Source organism: Echiichthys vipera (assembly GCF_963691815.1).
Source record: "Echiichthys vipera genome assembly, chromosome: 19".
In the NCBI taxonomy this organism is placed as follows: Eukaryota; Metazoa; Chordata; class Actinopteri; order Perciformes; family Trachinidae; genus Echiichthys; species Echiichthys vipera.
Window position 1 is genome coordinate 28,052,762 of NC_139844.1, and position 16,579 is coordinate 28,069,340.

General features: G+C 49.8%; 1 protein-coding gene across 1 annotated transcript in view; it reads left to right on the forward strand.

Annotated features, from left to right (window-relative positions):
- lrfn2b (leucine rich repeat and fibronectin type III domain containing 2b) overlaps positions 1–16,579 on the forward strand; it is a gene marked incomplete at its 3' end in the record, with an annotated part of 31,530 nt that overhangs the window by 13,607 nt on the left and 1,344 nt on the right. Inside the window, exon 2 of the mRNA XM_083934426.1 lies at positions 7,196–8,592. Within this exon, the coding sequence (XP_083790552.1) occupies positions 7,202–8,592 (1,391 nt within the window). The 5' untranslated portion in view covers positions 7,196–7,201. The remainder of the gene's footprint in view (positions 1–7,195; positions 8,593–16,579) is intronic.

Below are 16,579 nucleotides of genomic sequence, written 5' to 3' on the forward strand. Positions count from 1 at the left end.
GTGTGTGTGTGTGTGTGTGTGTGTGTGTGTGTGTGTGTGTGTGTGTGTGTGTGTGTGTGTGTGTGTGTGTGTGTGTGTGTGTGTGTGTGTGTGTGTGTGTGCGTGTGTGAATAGAAAAAAGAACCCCTTTAATGGAGGCCTGCAGCTCATGGAGGAATTGTTTTGTCTCTGCAGTGTTCCTATGCTTAAGTACATTTTTCATGTATCTGTACTCAGGGCGCCCTCCCACTGTGCCTCCGTGCCGTGCCCCAGCACGTTTCACTAAAGTCTGGTTCCTTTGACCAGTGTGAGTGCAACCGTACCACGTCTAGGAGCGGCACGCTTGCCGTCCACGGCCCGTTTGGGAGAGGTGGGCTTTAGTAAAGCACGTTTGCACGTGTACGAGCACGAGCGTGCGCACGTGTACGAGCACGAGGCCTACGGCGGTTCTGAGGTCATTTCCTGTGCGCCTGTTGGGACGTAGAAAAAAGAAGGAGGGACCATGCGCGGACATTTCAAACAATGGCGGTGAAAGGTTCACGTTGGTGTGATGCGGAGGTGGAGTGTTTACTGCAGATTTGGTCGATGAAAAGATTCAAAAACAGTCGACAAGACGCACAAAAACTCCGAGGTCTACGGAAAGATCTGGAAACAAAGCCACGCATCACCATGACGTCATCAATGCGTGTGACGTGTTACGGCGTGATGACGTATAGGCAGCAAGAAGCATTCTCCGAGGCCCAGGTAGTGTGAGTACAAACGGGCCTGGAGGGGGGGACAAGGACCCTAAAGCACGGGGCACGGGACGGGGGAACAGTGGGAGGGCGCTCTAACCTGTGACGGAGGCACAGTGGGGGGGGGGGGGCCTTAAGTACATTTAGTTGTGTGTTCTTTTGACTTTAACTTCACTCTCTACGTTCCACACTCGGCTGCGTTCCACGTAAACGTCCCTTTGCCTCCTGACTGCAGCATAACTCAGAGCAGGTGGTTGCAGGCGTCGGCCCTCCTGAAATCGATGTTGCTCAGCAGTTTTCCCCTCGCAGCACAAACAGGTGGACGCCTCGGCAGCACACCTGTCGTTTCCTCCTCATGTACAGCCTCTAAATGATGACCTGCAGCCCGCTGAGCCACAGCTCCGCTCCCTGAAACCGTCTCCATCAAGCTCTGAGTTCATCCGCTGGAGTGCAAACTCGGTGGAACATCTTGCTGACTCTGCAGCTTTCTGAAGACGAGAGGCAGATTTCTCTGTGAGAGCTCCTTAAAGCCGCTCACTAACCCCAGAGGCAGGATGCTAATAGGAGCTAGTCTTCATGTCTCAGAGATTAGAGGAAATATCAGGGCTCTGATCCGGCTCACAAACGTTCCAACATGCAGACTTACGCCTGAGTCTCGTGTCTCTGGATGTGATGAGTCTGAATCTGAGCTCAACGCTCCCCAGTCTGAATCCCCTCTGCAGCAGGGTACAGATGTTTAGGCTCCTAGAGGACACTTTAGCACACGTTTATGCTCCTAGAGGACACTTTAACACACGTTTATGCTCCTAGAGGACACTTTAGCACACGTTTATGCTCCTAGAGGACACTTTAACACACGTTTATGCTCCTAGAGGACACTTTAGCACACGTTTATGCTCCTAGAGGACACTTTAACACACGTTTATGCTCCTAGAGGACACTTTAACACACGTTTATGCTCCTAGAGGACACTTTAGCACACGTTTATGCTCCTAGAGGACACTTTAGCACACGTTTATGCTCCTAGAGGACACTTTAGCACACGTTTATGCTCCTAGAGGACACTTTAACACACGTTTATGCTCCTAGAGGACACTTTAACACACGTTTATGCTCCTAGAGGACACTTTAACACACATTTATGCTCCTAGAGGACACTTTAACACACGTTTATGCTCCTAGAGGACACTTTAACACACGTTTATGCTCCTAGAGGACACTTTAACACACGTTTATGCTCCTAGAGGACACTTTAACACACGTTAATGCTCCTAGAGGACACTTTAACACACGTTTATGCTCCTAGAGGACACTTTAACACACGTTTATGCTCCTAGAGGACACTTTAACACACGTTTATGCTCCTAGAGGACACTTTAACACACGTTTATGCTCCTAGAGAACACTTTAACACACGTTTATGCTCCTAGAGGACACTTTAACACACGTTTATGCTCCTAGAGGACACTTTAGCACACGTTTATGCTCCTAGAGGACACTTTAACACACGTTTATGCTCCTAGAGGACACTTTAACACACGTTTATGCTCCTAGAGGACACTTTAACACACGTTTATGCTCCTAGAGGACACTTTAGCACACGTTTATGCTCCTAGAGGACACTTTAACACACGTTTATGCTCCTAGAGGACACTTTAGCACACGTTTATGCTCCTAGAGGACACTTTAACACACGTTTATGCTCCTAGAGGACACTTTAACACACGTTTATGCTCCTAGAGGACACTTTAGCACACGTTAATGCTCAATGATATTCAAAAGTATCTCTAAATAAGGCTCTGGCCTCTTTTCTAAGCAAGTGTTTCTCAGTGAAAAGGACTGAAACAGATGGAGATGCATCACAAAGAGGACATTTTTAGTATCCTGGTATCGGTCCCTTTGGCAGTGAGATAGTTGTTTACAGCCCTGCTCATGTGTCCAGATGAAAGGCGAGGGCCTGTGCCGCCTTCAGAGGCACGGCTGCTTTTGTCTCATTATTGGATCCTCGGCTTTAATTCAAAGGTGTTTTTGTAAAAAGGTGTTTGGACACAGTTCACCAGAGGAAAGGGGACAAAAACAAACCCTCAGCTGTTCACTGATGACCCAACGTGAGGACAGGGAGGCACATTATTTACTGATCGCTGAGTCATCGTTTCTCATCGGGACGTGATGAAGAGGAGCAGAATGAAGCACCTGAGCACGAGTTCTGACGGGCTTTTGTCTTCGTTCAGTTACGTAAGTGTTTGCTAACAGGAAGCACGGAGGCGATTGATGTTGGAGCTCAGTTAACGGAGGTGCATGAATGCATCCTCCCACCGTCCCGCCTCCTCACGGCAGAGAGGGAAGTGGAAGCCGGCTGTTTGACAGTCAAGCATTAGTGTTGGACCCTCTGCACAGTCGTCACAGCTCAGCCTTTTTATACCAACACAAAGTTTAATATTGGGCATTGGGGCGACTGTGGCTCAGTTAATAGAGCGAGTCGGCCGATCGATCCCCGCCCGGCCCTACTTGTGTCACGGCCGTTGTGTCCTTGGGCGAGACACTTCACCCACCTCTCCTCGTGTGAGTGTGTGTGACTGCTGTATGTGTGAGGAGGTGGTCGAGGGGCCGTAGGCGCTGATCAGCAGCCACGCGTCCGTCAGTCGGCCCCAGGGCGGCTGTGACTGCTGCGTAGTTCACCATCACCGTGTGTGTGTGTGTGTGAATGAACCTGGACTCCGAGAAAGACCCTAAAAATCTAAGCCATGATAATAATATCTAAAACCCGTCTGTGTGAGGGACTGAAACACATGTTTTGCAGTTCCCCTCACACAGGATCTGGATCTATCCTTTTCCTGTCTGCAGGTTACACTGAACATGTTCAGGCTCGAGGTTTGAGTGGCACATTGATGCCGTTCCCATTTTTCACCCATTTGAATTCTTTGCATTTGCATCGACTGCGGCGTGCTGTCAGGAGTATGGCGGCTCTGCCGGCGTGCTGTCGGGAGACGGGCGGCTCTGCCGGCGTGCTGTCAGGAGTATGGCGGCTCTGCCGGTCCCTCTGGAGCTCACGCTGGAATCAAATCTCAGCTTCCACACAGTTGGTGAATGTTAAGGAAATTTAATATTGACTTCAATCTTTCACAGCGATGAGGAAGTAGAACACTGAGACCCATATTTCCAGGTCTGTGTACAGTGAAGGTGTCAGGACCTGCCTGAGGGGAATGACTCTGCAGCCGCCGCTCTGTGCCAGACGGGGCGTGAAGGCTGGAGCAGGCGGGCGCTGACGTCTGGTGCTGTCTGTCAGGAGCTGTGATGAGTGTTCACATCAAGGCCCTCGCTGATTACTGCTGTCCCCGCTCCGCTCGACATATGAGAGAGTCACCTGCACGACCGCCACGCTCGGCTTGTCAGGAGCGATGTGGTTTGGCTGACTCCCTGACCCCCACACCATCCATCCTCCGCACCGCGCCCTTGACTCTGACCGGATGATTTACTAAACACTCCTCCTCGGTGCACGGCTCTGCTGCGCGTGATGAAACCCTCCTGTTTGTGTTCCCCGGGCTCCGTGAGCACGTTCTGAAGGACTTTGCAGGTCAATCTCAATGTAGCGTATATAACCAATCAGCAGAACATGAGGGAAACAGTCTCAGGCTCTTTGGGTACAGAAACTCTTTCACTCCGTTGATCGAATGTTGATTCAAAGGGAAAGTTGATAAAAAAGTTTTGCGTTTGTCGTGTGTTGGTTTCAGTGAACAGGAGGTGATTCAGTTCCTTTCTAGAACAACAGACGGTAGAATTATGACTTTAAATAGCAAGTGGACCAGATGCACAAAGAACAACACAAACAATAATACCAAGCACACCTCTACGTAAACACAATACTTAATATATCCCTGGAGCAAGTGGGCTACTGTCCATGCAGCCAGTCAAATCCAGGCACAGACTCATTCATTCATCTTCTTCCTCTTGTCCCTGTCGGGGTCGTGGGGGGCTGGAGCCGATCCCAGCTGACATCGGGCGTGGACAGGACGCCAGTCTATCACAGGACACATAGAGACGAACAGAGACAGACAACCATTCACACCTACGGGTGATTTAGAGTCATCAATGAACCCAACACCTGCACGTCTTTGGACTGTGGGAGGAAACCGGAGAACCCGGAGAAAACCCACGCAGACACGGGGACAACACGCAAACTCCACACAGAAGGGATTCAAACCAGGAACCCTCTTGCTGTGAGGCGACAGCGCTAACCACCACTCCACCGTGTCACCCCCAGGCACAGAGTATCATGTTTATATATGAGGTGATATGAATCCGCTGTGACACGTTGGTTTCAAACAGCAGCAACTAAACACCAATGAGTTCAAACACACCAAGAGTCCATGTGATTTACTGCTGTTGGTTGTTTTCTTTGTTTATTCTGTATTTTTCAAACGTCTTCAGTCCTAGTGTGAAATATTCTTTAGAAACAAACCTTTATTGATCTTTGAAAGGGTTCAAAATGGCCTCAAAACAGCAAAATATCGCTTCTCCCGATCATTCCTGGGACGATTTATGGCCCAGTGAATGTTGTTATTGTGCTTTGGTGTTTGGACGTTGGAGCGTGGGGGCGTGTGCAGCCATCTGCGTGTGTGTGTGTGTGTGTGTGTGTGTGTGTGTGCACTGTACAGATGTAGATGTGTGTGGGTGTGAGCCAGCAAGGATATAAGGGATAATCTCAGTGTATATTTAAAAGCATGCTGTTCTCATTTCATGCTGCATGTCTGTTCTGAATAACGATATTGAATAATGACGCTGCATGAGATGAGATGTACATTGCAGCGATACACTGAATCCATTTGGGATCCTCACTGCTTCGGGCTGCTGGCTGTATTTATTGAAGTTATTCCACTGTGTGGTGGAGAGATTGTGCAAGAAAGGCATAAAACAGATTGCAGGTGGGTTGTTGTGTCTGCAGTAATCATCGGGGGATGATGGAGGAGACTGCATCCTCCCGTCTTATTTGACTACTGAGATATGCTAATTTATGACTGTCCCATAAAAATGCTGCTTATCACCACGGTCCCCCTGGTGTTGGCTGTTACAGCTCACACCGTGTCTCCGGGCGCCTGCTGTCTAACGCGCTGAACTTGAGTTGTTGTGCTGTCTTCCCTGATCACACCTGAGCGCTCTGTGCACCCAGACCAAAGGATCCGGCTCACCTCACGTCCCAGACCGAGGCCGATACAATCCCTGAGTGAACAAACTGTACAAGGAAAACACAACATGTATTATGTCACAGACTGTTTACTGACTGGCCAGCAAGCGTGCCTGGGTACTCAAAGGAACTAGACTTTAGCTTTGAAGCGTGCTTGGGCATGGTACGAATGGACAGTGTGAGTGCGCCCTTAGTAAGTAAAGAAAGACGAACACAGAGGAACTACAGTATAACTTTTAACTCCTAACGTTGTCAGGTTCTTCTAGATGTCAAATGAGGCAGACAAGCATCAAATCAGCGGAGTCAAACTCAAACTCACGGTGGGCCAAATTTAAAACCTGGGCCAAAGTTTGGTCCCAAACTCTGTATTTGTTGCCTGTTTCTCTGCAGATGTGTAACGTTGACTCTTTCCAGTGCAGCTCCTTGTTCTTGTCGTGGTGTGTGTGTGTGTGTGTGTGTGTGTGTGTGTGTGTGTGTGTGTGTGTGTGTGTGTGTGTGTGTGTGTGTGTGTGTGTGTGTGTGTGTGTGTGTGTGTGTGTGTGTGTGTGTGTGTGTGTGTGTGTGTGTGTGTGTGTGTGTGTGTGTGTGTGTGTGTGTCGTGGTGTTTCTCATGTTTGATTCTTTGGTGTGTGTGTGTGTGTGTGTGTGTGTGTGTGTGTGTGTGTGTGTGTGTGTGTGTGTGTGTGTGTGTGTGTGTCGTGGTGTTTCTCATGTTTGATTCTTTGGTGTGTGTGTGTGTGTGTGTGTGTGTGTGTGTGTGTGTGTGTGTGTGTGTGTGTGTGTGTGTGTGTGTGTGTGTGTGTGTGTGTGTGTGTGTGTGTGTGTGTGTGTGTGTGTGTGTGTGTGTGTGTGTGTGTGTGTGTGTGTCGTGGTGTTTCTTCTGTTTGATTCTTTGGTCACAGCCACGGTGACAAACAGCTCTTTACCTTCACACACAGATCATCTGCTGAAGCTGCTGTCCTCCATCTTTCTTTGGGGCGTTTTTGGGGAGGGGTGGATTCAGTGTGTCTGCAGAGACTGGCAGCATGGATGCTCATGTGTGTGAACAGGAAAGTAGACGTGTGTGTGTGTTTTATACTCACGGGACAGCTCTCACAGAACCTGGATATGATCTTAGGGCCAAATATATTTACACCACGGGCCAGATTTGGCCCACGGGCCTGAGTTTGACACCCCTGATCTAAAGTGATCTTGTCTAACATAGGGCACAGTTGGGCCTGGGGCTCCATCTCAGATCTTTGATTGATGATAAAGTTCATGAATAATAACTGAAACTCATCTGGTTTTATTTCTCACATAGGTTCCTATGAATGACTTTACCATGGACCACATCATCTGCTGCCTGCTGGTCCTGGGAACCACAGTGATGATCACCCACGCATGCCCCAAGTACTGTGTATGCCAGAATCTGTCGGAGTCCCTGGGGACGCTGTGTCCCTCCAAAGGCCTTCTCTTTGTGCCTCCTGACATTGAACGCAGCACAGTGGAGCTCCGTCTGGGAGGCAACTACATCCTCCGTATTACGCAGCAGGACTTTGCCAATATGACTGACCTGGTGGACCTGACGCTCTCCAGGAATACCATCAGCTACATTCAGCCCTTCTCTTTTGGCGACTTGGAAACGCTGCGCTCACTTCATCTGGACAACAACCGATTGGTGGAGCTGGGACCTGATGACTTGCGAGGCTTAGTCAACCTGCAGCACCTCATTGTCAACAACAACCAACTGGGACGCATCCACGACAAGGCCTTTGAGGACCTGGCCCCTACCTTGGAGGATCTGGATCTCTCCTACAACAACCTGATGTCACTGCCCTGGGACTCAGTCCGCCAGATGATCAACCTGCACCAACTGAGTCTGGACCACAACCTGTTGGACTTTATTCCAGAGGGCACCTTCAGTGACCTGGAAAGGTTGGCGAGATTGGACCTGACCTCCAATCGCTTGCAGAAACTACCCCCAGACCCCATTTTTGCCCGCGCCCAGGACTCGATGATCCTGACTACACCCTATGCTCCCCAGCTGTCCCTGAGTCTCGGTGGAAACCCGCTGCACTGCAACTGTGAGATGCTGTGGATTAGGAGGCTTGAGAGAGACGACGACCTGGAGACCTGCGCCTCCCCTCCTGCACTTAAGGGTCGCTACTTTTGGAATTTGAAGGAGGAGGAGTTTTTGTGTCTGCCACCTCTTATTACCCAGCACACCCACAGAATGCTGGTCTTGGAGGGCCAGATGGCCAGCCTAAGGTGCGAGGCAACTGGAGACCCTTCTCCTATCATCCACTGGCTCTCCCCTGAGGATCGCCTGCTTGGCAACTCCTCCCGAACCGTGGTGTACAGCAATGGAACCCTAAGCATCACAATCACCACCTCCAAGGACTATGGCACCTTCACCTGCATTGCCGCTAACGTGGCCGGGGAGTCCACCGCCTCCGTAGAGGTGTCCATTGTTCAGCTCCCCCACCTGAGCAATGGCACCGGGCAGCCGTCACCGCCTAAGTCCCGCCTCTCTGATATCACCGGGACCACCAGGATCAGCAAAGGGGCTCCCAAGAGTCCACCAGAGAGGACCGTGTCCGTCTCTGAGGTGACGGCCGTTTCAGCGTTGGTCAAGTGGACGGTGAGCAAATCGGCTCCGAAGGTGAAGATGTACCAGCTCCAGTACAACTGCTCTGATGACGAGGTTCTGATCTACAGGTAAACACAGATTCAGATTCTTTTAGGTAGGATGAGGCGTAGAACAGCTTTTGTAAAGTACCATGACAGAGTAACATTGAGCCAGCGTGCACAATACCTGGATACTGAAACAGCTAAATGGTATGAAGCAGGTATGAAGCAGGTATGACGTCATGGCGTCCAAACCCCCAGGTCTGTACGTGACGTCATGGCGTCCGAACCCCCAGGTCTATAGATGACGTCATGGCGTCCAAACCTCCAGGTCTATAGATGACGTCATGGCGTCCAAACCTCCAGGTCTATAGATGACGTCATGGCGTCCGAACCCCCAGGTCTATAGATAACGTCATGGCGTTGAAAACCACTGTAGTTGTTGGCGTATTGCAGAGCTTTCTATAATGTTTTACACATATGTTTGCACATCCAAGGATCCTTCATTCATCATATATATAAAAGTATATTTATGTATAATTATCAGAACAACTCATCCCCTTCGTCTTCCCCCCGTCCATCGTCTGACGCCTCCGTCACTAATCACAGCGCTGTGCTGAACTGAGCTGAACTCCATTATGCTCAACCGTCCTGAACCGTGCAGGGACACGTCTCCGCTCAGGAGGCCGAGCTTCTGTCGCTGCAGCAGCGTTCGATGGGGATGAGACTGTATATGATGAGGCTCGTGTTCCAGCGCCACGGCCTTTAAAATGAAAGTGAAACCAGCCGGAGAGAAATCCAGTTACTTAATGGCGTTTAAATATCTGCTCCAAGCCGTCTGTGTTACCGTGGAGAGCAGGATATTAAGAGCTTCAGCCCTTTCTGCTGCTACAGTTTCCTTCATTTTGAAACATGTTTTCCTTCTTGTTTCGTCCGGATCAGAACGTAACAGTCGTTTCAGGCCTTTATGTAATTACAGTGCAGCGAGTGATGTCATGTATTTATTTGTAGCATTCATATTTTTTACAGCATTAAAACACATTTGAAAACATTTTGATTAAAAATACGTATAAAGATTATTCAATATAATACACATGAGTTATGATATGTAATTATGTACCATGCTACACAGGACTTATAGAATTTACAGCTGTTGTAAAGTGAATTATTAAGGACCTTGTTTAATTAATTAATTTATTTATTTATAAGAACAACACCACACACTATAAAAACAGGTTGAGCGTCTCCGTCAGGTCTGTTTTCTCACATTGATCCAGTCGTCCTCGCCTACAGGAGTCTCCATCTTGTCAGACTTTGACTCCGCCTCATTTCCTCTGACCATAAAAGGGCATGTATGTGACACTGGGGGGAGGGGCGTACGTCCATCTGGCTGACGTTTACCTCCGAGGAGAAGTGAGGGCCAGGGGCTAGCTGTCACTCAAGAGGCCACGCCCCTAACTATTCATAAACTTTAACCTCCAATAAAATAAAAACTAGCCCCTCCCCCTCAGTGTTGTCATGGAGACCTGAGCTAAACACACAGACCAGAATGTTCTTTTGTCCTTAAACAGGTTTAATGATGCTGTGTAAACGGCCTGTTTAACATGGGGCTCAATGAGAAACTGCTATGTTATGAAACCTGCCCCTAGTGGACACTCAGAAAACTGACGCTGACGGAGCTTCAGGAAGGAAGCTGTGGGCGGGGCTTGGATCAAACAGGAAGCTGTGGTCGGGGCTTGGATCAAACAGGAAGCTGTGGGCGGGGCTTGGTTTTTAGAACTTTCTTGCCAAACAAAGCGCGATTCTTCCAGTTTGGTGAAACGCGTTTACTTTCCAGTTTTGGCGATATTTGTTTTAAATCACGGGTTTGTGAGTTTAACCACGCAGCTAACTTCCTGTGTGTCATCATCTTCTTTTTTAACGGAGCACCAGAGTCGAGTGTTGTCTGCAGTGAGTCTGAACTCTGTCAACACGGTGATCGAGTTCAGAGAGACTCACGTTGGTGCAGGAGTCTGAAATATCAGGATAAGGCAGTAAAGTAACTGCTGGATGGAAACGCCTCCTTAAAGTTAGTTACAGCTCCATCAGACAAACATCTAGAGAGGAAACTTGCACTGATGATGCCTGATGATTTGAATATGACACAGATAAGAGCTGAACCAACGCGGCCGTAATGACTGCACCAGACTACAGGGATTACAACAGGGCGAGGGTGTGACTTCCTACCTTAATGAGGACCCTCTCTGCGCTGCACAGCGTCCTCAAAGAAGCTTTCACAGAACTTAATTCAACTCTCAGTGAAAGTTTAGATAAGACAGGAAGTTTGGAAATAAGTCTGTTACTGCTGGGATTTAAGGGAATTCATCGTTTAAGTCGTGTTTCACTGTTGAAGTGAGAGTCGTCAGCTGTTTCCTCTTCCAGCTCTGCAGCTGGAGGACAAAGTTATCGCTGCTCCGCTCTCCCTGATTGGCACATTGTTACTTGAATTAGAGGTTTAACGTGATCCTTCATGTAGGATGTGGACGTGTGAAGGCCTGAGGGCCCAGAGAACTTATTCAGAATGTGCCGTTATCAAACTGAAAGGAAGGGTTTTTAAAATATCCTGAAAAGTGAGTAAGAAAAGTATTCTGAGGTGTTCTGACTCATCCTGTCACAGTAACAACATTTACTTTACGATGACTCGTCCCAGAGATGATCGGGAGAAGCGATAGTGTCCTGAACGCTGCAAAATAACTCTGGGAGACTGGACCCAGATGCAGACACGGACACGGACACGGACACGGGGTCAAAGTACAAACACATATTTAATAACACGATAGAAACAGGAACAAAACAGAGGAAACAGAAACAGTGAAGACGAGGCGGTCGAGGGAAACAGGACGAGGAAACTCCGGGGAGAAACAAAGAGAACAATGATTAACACAAACAATCAACGAGGAGCAAAACCTAGAACGAACGAGAAACAGGAGCCAATCCGACGAAGAGTTTACCAAGGGGAAGGATAACAACGGTCCGGCGCTGCACGCCTGTCAGCTCCTGGTTCTTAGGGCGCACTCAAACTGTCCTTCCGCACCGCGCCAAAACACGTGTCACGGCTAAAGTCTGGTTCCTTTGACCAGTGTGAGTGCAACCGCTCCGCGCATAGCTGCTGCCAGCTGGCCGTCCACAGACCGTCTGGGAGAGGTGGGCTTTTGTAAAGCACGTTTGCACGTGTTTGCACATGGTCCCTCCTTCTTTTCTCTACGTCCCAACAGGCGCACAGGAAATGACCTCAGAACCGCCGTAGGCCTCGTGCTCGTACACGTGCGCACGCTCGTGCTCGTACACGTGCAAACGTGCTTTACTAAAGCCCACCTCTCCCAAACGGGCCGTGGACGGCAAGCGTGCCGCTCCTAGACGTGGTACGGTTGCACTCACACTGGTCAAAGGAACCAGACTTTAGCCGTGACACGTGCTGGGGCACGGGACGGAGGCACAGTGGGAGGGCGCCCAAAGAAACTTGTTCTTGGGTATTTCCATGCTATGCTTCCAAATTTACTGCCAGTTTAGTCCAAATCCAAGAATTCCAACCAAGAGAGGTTGTGTTTTCTCTCATCTGTGTTTAAACTCTCAGAGAGCTGCTGGACTTGACTGCTCGTGTTTCGCTGTGTCGGCTGTTTGGGACTCATGTAAAAGCAAATGACTCAGTTTCAAAGATAGAAACGATTGTGTTTTGTGTTTTACAGCTGTTTTTCTGACCACTCGGGTTCTAAACAGCAACAGCAGATGTTGTGACATAGAAACAGGAAGTAGTAATATCCTACATATTTGTGCGTTTGGGTTCATTTATGAACGAACACCGAGCCTCAGAGAGCCGGGGCTAAAACACTGACATCCAAAACATGAGACAAACCCTTCAAGCACTGTAGTGCTGTTGTAATAGGAATATGAATCCCTGCTGTGCCGAACCGAGCCGAGCCGAGCCGAGCCTACATGTGGATGGAGAAAGTCTCATTTTAAAGATGCTCTCTTCTGCTCGGTGCGTTAGGAACCTGTCGTGGTCTTACTCAAGGAAAGAGTCGACTTAAAGTTTCAAAAGTTTATTATAGAAACAGCAAAGAAGTATCCGCCCGGCCCAGGGGCCTCTCTGGGGTCATCCTTCACTGTGAGAGCCCTCCCTTCACAAAGCGTTTATGCAGCAGTAAAGTTCACTGGGTTGTTGTGATTGGTGCAGGATGTTGCTGAGGCGGTCCCTGGTTCAGGCTCTGTCCTGTCCATCACTCCCAGACCGGCTCTCATTGGTTCAGGAGTTGGATCCTCGGCCCCCTGGTCACACGGTGCCTTCACTGACCCTCCAGCTCCTGTGGAAACACTCTTCAGACTGCACCTTGTTTGAACCTGACTTTTATAGACGTGCTCAGTGAGTGATGACAAAACGTAATTTATACTGTGACAGAAATCACCACAGCGTGCGCTCACACCTGCTGAGTCAGCTTGTTCTCATGCGCTCAGCTGGTTCAACAAATGCAGCTTTAGCTGTTTAATCCACTTTGATGTTTTAAACGTCAAGCTTCTGGATGTTTCCAGCTGTGGCGCCGGCAGTGAACATGTCCCCTCACGGTGGCTGCTGAGTCCACGGTCCACCTCAGTGAGAGCTCCCTGACAGATGAACGCAGGCTCCCCGCAGCGCCGGCTCCATGTTTACATGAGCGGAGCTGTTTTCAGACTTATCTCAGGAGGAGACTGGAACAAGAACCACAGGAGGCGGCACCATCCTCCGCCTGATGCGTTCATCCATTACAGTTGGATCGGTGGGATGTTTTACTGCAGCCAGGAGATATTCAAGGGTATACAGTAGACACACACACACACACACACACACACACACACACACACACACGCCATGTCTCATTTAATCCTCTGAACACAGCTGCAGAGTCTGAGAGTGAGGAGCAGCCAGGGATTTGCTTATATAAGCGTAATCAAATCTCCCAGCAGTGCCCAGATGTTTAAGCTGAATCAACGGCAGGAGATCGTTTGGCACGACCTCGTGTGTGTGTGGCTCCGGTCCCTCTGCAGCCACGCTGACCTGGATCTCATGTTTCCGCTCACGTCTGACTCCTGTCTGACTCTCCTGACAGTGTGAACGGCTCAAGTCCTGTTGGATCTGATAGTTTCTGTCAGAACTAGTTCACTTTTAAACGTGCGACTGAATCAGAAACATTTGAATGTGACATCAATCTGAACCGTCAGGTCGACTTTGATGACGTCATTCTGAGCCGCAGGAAATGAAAGACAGATCAAAACAAAGATGGAGGACTGTACGGATGTTGCTGCCATCGTTCAAATCTGAATCCTCTTCCTCCTCTTTCCTGATTTCACTCGCTCACGAATGTGTCGTCTGCCTCCACTCACTGTTCTCAGCATTACGCCGTAAAGTCCTAAAGTCCTGTTTCTCTTCTGTTGTGGTGTGATGTCATCGACCAGCTGCTCACGCGGGGCACAGTTCTCCGCAGACAGACCACGTTTAAAGACTCATGTGAAAAGAAAGAATCAGATCTGAGCGATTCATCTGAAGTGTGCGTGTCTCACCTGCAGAGAGAACAGCGTTTAAAAGCATCAGGAAAGACGCGGAACAACGACGGGCTCCTTTCATCAGCTCTTTGTTTGAACCGAGAACTTTTAAAAACTGTTTAAACTCTGACAAAACCTAAAGAAGTGGAAGCAGAGAGCCTGAGCCTCTTCCTCCTCCTCCTCCTCCTTCTCCTCCCTCTCCTCCTCCTCCTCCTCCTCCTCTCCCTCTCCTCCTCCTCCCTCTCCTCTTCCTCCTCCTCCTCCTCCTCCTTCTCCTCCCTCTCCTCCTCCTCCTCCTCCTCCTTCTCCTCCCTCTCCTCCTCCTCCTCCTCCTCCTCTCCCTCTCCTCCTCCTCCTCCTCTTCCTCCTCCTCCCTCTCCTCTTCCTCCTCCTCCCTCTCCTCCTCCTCCTCCCTCTCCTCCTCCTCCTCCCTCTCCTCCTCTCCTTCCTCCCTCTCTTCTCCTCCCTCTCCTCCTCCTCCTCCTCCCTCTCCTCCTCTTCCCTCCCTCTCCTCCTCTCTCTCCTCCTCCTCTTCCCTCTCTCTCCTCCTCCTCCTCCCTCTCTTCTCCTCCCTCTCCTCCTCCTCTCCCCTTCCTCCTCCTCTCCTTCCTCCCTCTCTCCCTCTCCTCCTCTCTCTCCTCCTTCCTCTCTCTCCTCCTCCCTCTCTCCTCCTCCTCCTCCCTCTCCTCCTCCTCCCTCTCCTCCTCCTCCTTCTCCTCCTCCCTCTCCTCCTCCTCCTCCTCCCTCTCTCCTCCTCCCTCTCTCCTCCTCCTCCTCCCTCTCTCCTCCTCCTCCTCCTCCTCCTCCCTCTCCTCCTCCTCCTCCTCCCTCTCCTCCTTCTCCTCCTCCTCCTCTCCCTCTCCTCCTCTCCTCCTCCTCCTCCTCCTCCTCCTCCTCCCTCTCCTCCTCCTCCTCCCTCTCCTCCTCCTCCTCCCTCTCTCTCCTCCTCCCTCTCTCCTCCTCCTCCTCCTCCCTCTCTCCTCCTCCTCCTCCCTCTCTCCGGCTCTGATTAACACCGCGGTGGGGAGCTAAGCGGGCCACTCCGCAGATTGCCTCCTGCAGGCTGCAGGGGCGGGGGGGCTTTTATCTCCCTGTGATGAGCGCGGCCGCGGTTTCTCTGGACTCAAGCTTCTTTCCTCTGAATCCAAATGAATCCTCTCGTCTACGCAGACATCCTGAAATCACTTAGAGCCAGACTCAGGCGCCGCAGCGCTCAGCCGAAGCATCACTGCGCTGAACGACCTGCAGCCAATTTCACCAGAGTAATGAACCGGAGCACACGGCGATGGGGAGGAAGTGGAACTGGAAAACATCTTCTTTTGTTTGACTAATTGGGACGAGGCGAGCGCTGAGGTTGGGCTCATCTCTAATCTTTGGTGCGTGTCGTATAAATGTGTAAGAAGACTCTGGTGTTAATCTGGTGTTAGAGAGCGCTCTGAGGCACGGGAGGTCGGCGTGGTACCGTCAACTTCCTGTCGCCTGATTCATTCGGTTATGAAGGAGATGGAGGTCTGAAGTGTGTGTGTGTGTGTGTGTGTGTGTGAGTGTGTGTGTGTGTGTGTGTGTGTGTGTGTCTGTGTGTGTGTGTGTGTGTGTGTGTGTGTGTGTGTAGACATGGTGCAGAGGTCGGCTGCAGGTCAAAGCAGCATCAGAACGGGACAGAAAGGTGATTTGCGTGACTTTGAACGTGGTTGTTGCTCTGATCTACTGGGATTTTCACGCACAACCATCTCTGGGGTTTTTACAGAAAAGATCCAGTGAGCGGCAGTTCTGTGGCCCAAACGCCTCGTTTTAGCCAGAGGTCGGAGGTCAGAGGTCAGAGGTCAGAGTGCTCTATGTGACAGCACTGGAGTCCAGGATGATGAAGTGTGTCTCATCGTATCTCACCTGAGCTCTCGTCGTCACCTCCATTCTAAAAGTCTCACTCGCTGGTTCATGCTCTGAACTCGAGTCCTTACAGCTGATAGTTGACGTGTGTGTGTGTGTGTGTGTGTGTGTGTGTGTGTGTGTGTGTGTAGGTAGTGTCATAATGCATCATAAGCCCCATCAGTCGACCTGGAGTTTAGAGTCAGTGAAGAGCAGAGACACAGGCACTTCCTGTATTAGTCACTTGTGGAACTGGTGACGGTGAAATGAGGCTTGAAAACACAGCTTTTATTGAGCCTTTGACTTCAAGCCAAGAAGGTATGACATGTGTTTATGAGTGTAGTCAGGAGGCATATTCAATATAATATATACTAATATATATATGATTCAGTATATATAAACATATACTGTATATATGCAGAGAGAGAGACTGTTTATGTATGTGCTTTATTTTATCCCCTGTTTTAACTTGTGTTCTGTTTCGTCTCATTTTGCTTTGACTCGTGTTCGTCTGAGGGAAACTGAGACTCGGTGTGTTCAGCGCCGTGATTGCCTCTGTAACTGTTGAGCATGTGATACATAAAGAACCAGGTCCACGGGTTCGGATCCCTCCTGCATCTGCGCTTCACTCGCCCTTCCTGGTTTCTTTACTTATTTA